We start from the raw sequence: 8,146 nt of genomic DNA on the forward strand, positions 1-8,146 counted from the left end.
TCTGAGCATCCTCACCATGTATAGCTATTTTTAACTATACTTATATTTTCCAATAACTTTATAAATGTAATATATTTTCCAGCCTAATTTTAATTCTTTGCTGCCATATTTAAATTTCTTTTTACAATGTTATTTTTTTCTAATATTCGTGAGCCATAATAAAATGATTTGTACTCAACTGTTGTCTTGTGGAAATTTTATTTATTTAGGAAACTATCGAAGCCATCAATCAAGCTGAAGGTATCATTCATGATACAGAATCAAAGATGGAGGAATTCAAAAGCCAGCTTCCTGAAGAAGAGGTAAGATATTCATTTGTTACTGTTCGTGCTGATTTGTGAATAAAGTGGGAAAAGGAGTTAAAACCCTCATGCTAGTGATTTAATGTATCATAGTTTATACTGTCCTTAAAAAATCATTTTCAAGGCCTTCAAAAAAAGTTTTCCAAAATATTTTTTTACTACCCTTTTTTTTTTTTTAAATCAGTAAGTGACGTCGTTGAAAAAAAGGGCAAAGCACAGAGAAGCAGCCTTAGCAGTCAATAACCCTGGATAATTGGATTTAAAGATTGAAAGCTCATTTTTTTTCTATTCTTATGGTATCTTGTATCCTGGATTGTATGGAGACATATTTGGAATCCTTGGAAATCGTTAAACTTTGGTACTTGGTATTTTTTTCTGGAGGACTTGAAAAATCAATATCTTAAAATAAAATTCTGAAATAATTTCAGCCTTTCAGTCTGATTAGTGTTAACAAAATACATTCGGTTTTTTTTAATTAAAGAGAGGTGAAGCGCTTGTACAAGGTTCTGGAAAGAAAGAAAAAAAATGAGTGGCAAATGTATTTTCAATAACTTGTAGCTGAAAAATCACTGCTGTGAAGATTGGTTGTTGAGTGTGCCAGACAAAAATGCCACCAAATTCAAGCCGTATTTGAAAATCATTAATACCGCTTTAATGGGGGAATCGGCGCTGAAATCCATTGAGGTTATATTACTGGAGGGAGTATATAAGTGTTCTATGTTTCCACCTAAAAAAAATATTGCCGGCTGAGGCAGTATTCCCTCCCCTTCTGGCTCTGGTATGAACTCAGCTGTCTCCGCAACATCATTCCTCAGAAGATCACGTGACGAGTTGAATGTCAGCACAATCTGTTTTCTCATGGCAGTCATGGTTGCCATGAAAGTAACAATTTCAGCAGCATATCGGTGATATAATTCCAAAATTAATGAAAAGTTGTTCCAGTATTAATGAATCTTTTTCTATCTGTAAAAGAGTTCTGTAACCTTTTTTTTTTTGTCTTTAAAGGACAATTAATTGCAATATTTCAATATTTATCGTCTGAACTGTATGTTTCAATGAGGAAATTGACAGGCACAAACTGTGTTGTTCGTGTCACTTGACTTGTATTCGATGTTTTCTGCGGCTCCCTCCAGTAATAAAATATCTATGTTGAAATCCCATATCAAAAGTAAAAAAAGCATTGTGATTTGGTGGAAATCAGGCAATCGTCTGCGAATTTATTGCTCAAGAAACTTCCTTCTATGAATGATTCCATCAAGCAGGGCTCGGCACGGGTCACTTTTTTCACTAAAAGTCACTTTTTTAGAAACTGGTCACTTTTATTACGTATTTTCAGGCCCAGGTCACTTTTTCCACTTTTTTAGCAAAGAAACCTCTGTCTCGCACGTTTTTCTGCTGTCAGTGTTTTTCTTTTCTTCAAGGAGGAACTTTACCGGTTCAATATCGCCAATTTTCTCCCTCCCTTCATTGAACTACGATTGCAGACGCCTTATCTTCCCGGAAGCATACCGTGTGACGTCAGCAAGTTGGAAAGAAAGCTCCTTGGTTAGAGTCATTTTATGGAAAAGCCGGTCGGAAAAAAATAGCGTAAAAGACCTACTTACAACAAAGAATTCCCCCCCCCCCCCAACTACCATTCTTTCTTATTTTCCCACATGCTCACTCGTTCTTTCATTTTCTATTTTATTTGTTTTAAAAAGTTTTAGTCCTAAGGGTCGAATTCCTTTCTTGGAGTATCGAGCAAGTTACATTTGTTGTTTGTTCTATCGTTACTTTTTTTAAATGTTATTTGAAATGACGATTTAAGAGAGCCCGTGCAGAAGCTAACTTACACGCAACGAGAAAATACCAAAGCGTGTATTAAAGACGTGTATTATTAATATGTATTAAGCGTATTAACCCTCTGGCTGCTCGATTTCCACGGGCATGTGTTTTTCTTCCTTTATTGAGGAGCGCATCCCGTTTCCCCCCCGTTTAACCACTGAAGTAAATTATATACAGTATTAGACGTTTCATTTATGTTTTGGCCAACAGATGTCGTTAATTGTCACTAAATTACGGCATTTGAACGCACGTGGTATTACCGCTCAAACTTCACTTTTTGAGTGAAAAAAATTAGACAATTTTTGAAGCAATTTCCATCCACAAATTGAGCAGTCAGCGGATTAATACGCTTTGGCGAATACTCTTGTAACTAGCCAAGGTTAAAGGAGCTCGCAGGTATTTTGAATTTACTTATAATAAAAAGAAATCCGATTGAAAATCGCGATCCATCTACAAATAACATTCGTACTATTTTTCCAACTGGATTTAACTCTCAGCAAGAAACCGTACCCCCAAATTTGATCGAAAGGAGAACTATTTATGAAAAGATCCCAGAATTCTGGAATTCAACATTTAGTTTAACACAAGGGTTTCCAAATCAGATGAAAATTGGTCATCAGCTGATAAAAGCTCAGTTAATGTGCATGCGAGCCGTAAATAGAGGCGGATTTAACGATGGACACATCGAGTCAGGGCCGTCTTAAGAGTATCATGGGCCCCCGGGCCAAATAGTTTTTCTGAGGCCGTACCTGGCAAATCCTAAAAAATTTCAACCGGATCTCATTTTTGTGAGGTCCCCGGGTGGGCCCATGCTTTAAGACGGCATTGCACCGAGTGTGCCTTGGCCCCTACTTTCCTTTTTTTACCTAATTTAAAGGGCCTAATATTAATTTTTTTTTTATGCCCGGGCCGTCAACTGACCTTTATCCGCTTCTGGCCGTAACTTAATTTAGAGCATCTTCACGATACTGATTGTTGACTTAATATCGACATCTTGTGCTCCATTTTTAGACCTCGGAAGTTATTAAAACGTTTTTATCTGAGTCGCTGTTATGACCGCAATAGGAGAGGGCGGGGGTCTGGTTCCACGGGTGTTGAACGAGGAAAGGTGCAGAGTTTACTCTTTTTGTGTTAAAAAGAGTGGATACCGGCCCCAGGCAATAGTAAATTTTCGTTCGTACTTGCGACCTGGGTTGCTACATACCGTGATCAGATACAAAACTTGGGGCTTGGGGCAATGCCTTGGACAGCGTTTTTGATGGAATGGTATATATTTAAGAAAAGGCAATAAAAATTCCTTTGCAAAATTATCGAATTTCACAGTCAAGGGGCAGTAAAATTACGTTTCCCCTCCAGAAAAAACAATTGTGTTACAGCCATGGTAAATCGGGTGCCCCGGGTGGGGGGGGGGTGAATTCACTGTTTTTGTTCGTTGAAAATTACGGGAGGAGTCAGCGTTTTTCGCCCTGACAGCAGCATCCATAAACTGTATCAACCACATTTATAAACCCTGTTGATTCGATTTTTGTGTTCATTTTATCCAAATTTTCCGTATTTCCGTATATATTTCTATCGATTTTCGCATATTGCCACATATTAGGTTGATTCATATTATAAATTATATATTTTTTTGTAATTTTTTATGTGCCCTTTGTCAGCCATCTTGAATTGACTACCGCAAAACGGCGATTCTTTGGCACGAAAAAAAGTCGCCACGTTGGTGCTTACAAGGTTCATGGGAAATTTACCAGGGAAGGCCGCTGAACCTCTTTTTCTGTTAAAAATTACGGGGGGAGGGGCTGAAATTATACTGTTTCCAGGGGTGGGAATTCTGCGCCAAAATTAACATCCTGCTCCAATAGTGTATTTCTGCGCCAAATAGCTAATTTCGCTTCAGTATGCCCGGAATTTCGGAAAGGACGCCAAAAATTTTTTGTTCCTGCTTACCGCGACACGATTCTTTCTAAGAGCGTGTTTTATTCCACTGTACGCCTTATTTAAACTATCTGCCTTTCCATTGCAAAACCCCGATAATATCCGTGATCGTGCAAGTGAAGATCATTTGCAATGGTCTTTCAGCTTTAAAGCGCAAATGAGAGTCAGTTGCCGTTTAAAACAAAGTCGCCACTTGCAGCAGCAGAAATTACTGTAGTCGATCGTCATTGCGTCAAATCCTGATGTTTCGTGGAAAAAAAAATTCGTTCCGGAAGTAAAAAGTGTGTTTCCGCCGAATTACGAATGCTAATTTAGAAACTTTGCCGAACAAGTGTCAGAGATCCCCAATATTGCCAAATAATTACTTAATCGCCAAACGTCGTGTTGATTCTTCTGAAATTCTCTCCTATTTTGCAACAATTTCTTTCCAAGTATGAAAAAATTGAAAACTTATAGAAAATTTTTAGCCCATTTGAAGTGCTGTGGTTCCAGACAGCCAATAGTGCCCTCAGTAAGCAAAAATCATCTTAAATAGATTGGTGTGAAAAATTTTATGGCAGCCTCTCTTTCAAACAAGGTGTCAAAAGCCTGAAATACCAAAAACAAAAAACAAGCTGATGAAAAGATGTTTGATGACAAAAGACAGTGCAGTTGTTTTATTTTGAAAGGGGGTGAGGGTTAACGAAAATATTCTTGTTAATTTCCCTGCTCCAATTTATAAATATCTGCCCCAAATCCTATATTTTGCTGCTCCGAAATGGACTTTGTCACTTCTCACCCCCTATGTTTCTCTGTAAAGGAGTAAATGTGTGGTTTTTTTTTTGCAGGGGTGTATGTTGTGTGTAAAAAAAATAAAAATAAATATTTTTACAAATTTTTCTCTCGATATCTCCCCCCCCCCCCCCCGCGTTTAAAATAGTACTCGCACACTTTTCCCAGTCCAGCCATAGGTGGAGATACTTGAAGGACTTAAGGGGTTGCACGATGACAATTGATATACATTATATATATATACATCAGTAGACTCTGCCATTGACGCTGGGAAGGGGTGGATTGCTCCTCCCTCAGCGCATAATAATTAAAATACTTTATTCAATTTAATAATTTAAATATTTTATTCAATTAAATAATTTATAATTCAGTAATTTAAGTATTTTACTTTAATAATTTAAAATGTTAAAAATTTAATTTTATGGTTTTTAATCATTATAGTAAATTTCTTAAAATTTGTTGGAACGTATTATACAAACCTAGGTATGTAAATCAAATTGTACTAGTTAAAAAAGTTTGAGTACATTTTTTATACTGTCATTCATAGCATAACATGAATGAAAAATCCACTGGAATGTAGATGGGAGAAATTCTCATCAAATTTTGTGTTATTTCATTTTTTCCCCTTCTTTGAATGTGAAAACTTTTTCTGTTTTGAAGTTTTTCCTGTGTAAATTAATTTTAAGATGGGTTGTGGAAAGCAATATGGGTGAAGGCATTGCTACTGTTACTCAGAAAGAATATAATGTAGTTATTCTCTCGCACATAGTTGTTGATAAATTTGTTATTCAAAAAGTTATTCAAAACTTTTCTGGTTAGCAGAATGCGTTTGAGTTTGATTTAATTATTTCACACTATTATGTAAAAAAAAGCAATTTCAATGAGTTCTATTGAAATGGAAAGTTAAAACTAAATTCAATTTCAATTTGGTAATAATCAAAATTCATTGTCCATTTGGTCTCTTTCTAAAAATATTTTGGTCACTATTTTCACTAGTTTTGAGGCCATGATCCGTGCTGACCCCTGATCAAGCCTGAAAGTGACACTGTTGAAAACGAAATAAGTATTTCAAATGGAAATGATATTAGATGTCATTTATTGAAAAATGAAGCAGTAAATGCAGAAATTATATGGACACTACAATGTATAAAAAAATCATTCGTATAAATCAATATAAACAACCGGGGGGGGGGGAAGCTGTAGCTAATACTAAGTGGTCTATAAATCCTGAGAAATGTATTCGAATATGAATTACAGTTGAATACCGTTATAGCAAAATTCTCGTTTTAATGAACACTCACTCAAATACAGATAATATGACATAAAATATGTAGAAATGTAACCTCTAAAAGTTTAATATGTCCATATTATTCATGTGAAAAATATGCGTTTGTAAAAGTTCTTGAGTTTTTGAATTTTATCTTGAAAAGTGCTGTAATAGCCCTTGATATTTTTTTTTTTTTCGTTGGAAGAGTACTAATGATATGTGTATATAATGCAGTTGTGAATTTCCTTTTATAGTGTTTGTGTATGATTTTTACTTATGTGTCATTTATTCTGATCCATTAACAGTGTAGTAACATCCGCACCAAGATCGCAGAGGTGAGAGAATTGATAGCAAACAAGGATAACGAATCCCCAGAGAAAATCAAGAAAGTTACCCAGGACCTGCAGCAGGCTTCTCTGAAGCTCTTTGAAGTTGCCTACAAGAAGGTGAGGACCTTTTTTAATTTTGCTTACATTCTGGGGAAGTAACTTGTATGTTCATGATGATTAGAGCGTGAATTATATGCACTAAAAAAGTGGCAAAATATGCAAATATGCACTTGAAAATCCCAAAATATGCACTAAACACCCCAGAATATACAGTAGAAATCTTGAAAAAGTCAAATTCTGAAATACATATAAAGAATGAGAAAATATGTATTAAACCATGCAAAAAAAGATGTTTTTAAAATGCATCTTTTTTTATTTCTTAGTGCATATGTATATATACTGCATATGCAAATAGCTTCTACATATTTTTTATTCAGGCATATTTTAATTTTTTCAGTTTGTTGTAGCTGTTCAATAGCAAAAATGCCAGTAACAAAAGAATTTCCACACTATTTCTAAAAAAATTTAACACTGACATTTCTCTAGAAAATGGCTTTACAATAAAATGGCTAATATTTGTAAAATACGTATTAGTAAATATATGTATTAATTTGCTAAATTTCACCTGCGGGGAAAAAAAACCAGATGTTATGAAAATATTATGAACAATATTTATTTGAAATATCATAAAAAATTGAGTGAGCTTAAATAAACCTTCCAAAATATGCACTTATACTGAAAATTCTTTGATGCATTTATATGCATTAATGCTAAAATGCCAAAATATGAAAATGTATATAATCCGGGCTCTTGTGATGACTGTTAGTTGCATTCCAATCTGTGGGGGGAAGAGAAGGATTGGGATCATTTTTCCTGTCCTATTTTGATCATGGTAAATATCATTTGCCGTAACTACTGTATAAGTGGAATGGTTCATGCTTTTTTGAAACAACAGCCTAATGTGTGTGGGCCCTCTGGCTGTCCGACTTGCATTTCACCTTAAAAAAATTCACACCAAAATTGAAGGCTCTTGTTGGTTAGTGTCTTGGTAATTCCTTTTACATTTTTAACGTGACTGAATAGTTTTGATTCATTAGATATATATATAAATTTTGATTCATTCGTTGTTTTAATTTTGGCTTTTCTGTAGATGGCCAATGAAAGGGGTGGCAGTAACACTACGAGTGACAGTTCGAGTACCAGTGAAAATACAGAGAGCACGGATGAAGGACAGAAGAAGGAAGAAAAAAATTAAACATTAATTTATCCGATTTTGAGTGTCCAAACATTTTATGTATACTTTATCTGGCAAAACAAAAAGAACTACTAGAATTTCGTGTTGGCTGAATATATAGTTGAATTTCATCACAATAATGAAATGCTGGACTGGATGCGAGATTTTTTTATTTAGCCATAAATCAAAAGGCATTTACACTGTAATATAGTTCATATAAATGTACAGACCCTGTGCAAGCTAATTAAAAAAGAAATCCTTTTGTTAAATTTTATTTTGGTTCTCACTTGTGCAAATATATTTAGTCCTCTTTAAGGTAATTATCGCTGCAGTAGACTCTTTCTAATTTGGCACATGTCAGACCAGAGTGTGCTGAATTAAATAAATCGCAGGATACTGGAAGGTGGTTGAAAAAACCCATTTAAATAATATAAACCTCTGCGCACAGACATGCAGTGGCATGTTTTTCTCTTCTATGGTTGAA

At 35.0% G+C, this 8,146-nt stretch overlaps 1 protein-coding gene across 2 annotated transcripts in view; it reads left to right on the forward strand.

The window, feature by feature from the left end:
* The window catches only part of Hsc70-5 (Heat shock protein 70 cognate 5), a 44,323-nt gene extending 36,392 nt beyond the window's left edge, over window positions 1–7,931 (forward strand). For both annotated transcript variants that reach the window (XM_089245277.1, XM_089245278.1), the window contains exons 15-17: window positions 210–302; window positions 6,405–6,545; window positions 7,579–7,931. In XM_089245277.1, the coding sequence (XP_089101403.1) occupies window positions 210–302; window positions 6,405–6,545; window positions 7,579–7,683 (339 nt within the window). In that variant the 3' untranslated portion in view covers window positions 7,684–7,931. The remainder of the gene's footprint in view (window positions 1–209; window positions 303–6,404; window positions 6,546–7,578) is intronic.
* Window positions 7,932–8,146: the final 215 nt, after the last annotated feature.

This window comes from Pholcus phalangioides, unplaced genomic scaffold (assembly GCF_987345545.1).
Source record: "Pholcus phalangioides strain wild (caught in Gottingen) unplaced genomic scaffold, Ppha-v1.0 ptg000015l_1, whole genome shotgun sequence".
NCBI classification, from domain to species: domain Eukaryota; kingdom Metazoa; phylum Arthropoda; class Arachnida; order Araneae; family Pholcidae; genus Pholcus; species Pholcus phalangioides.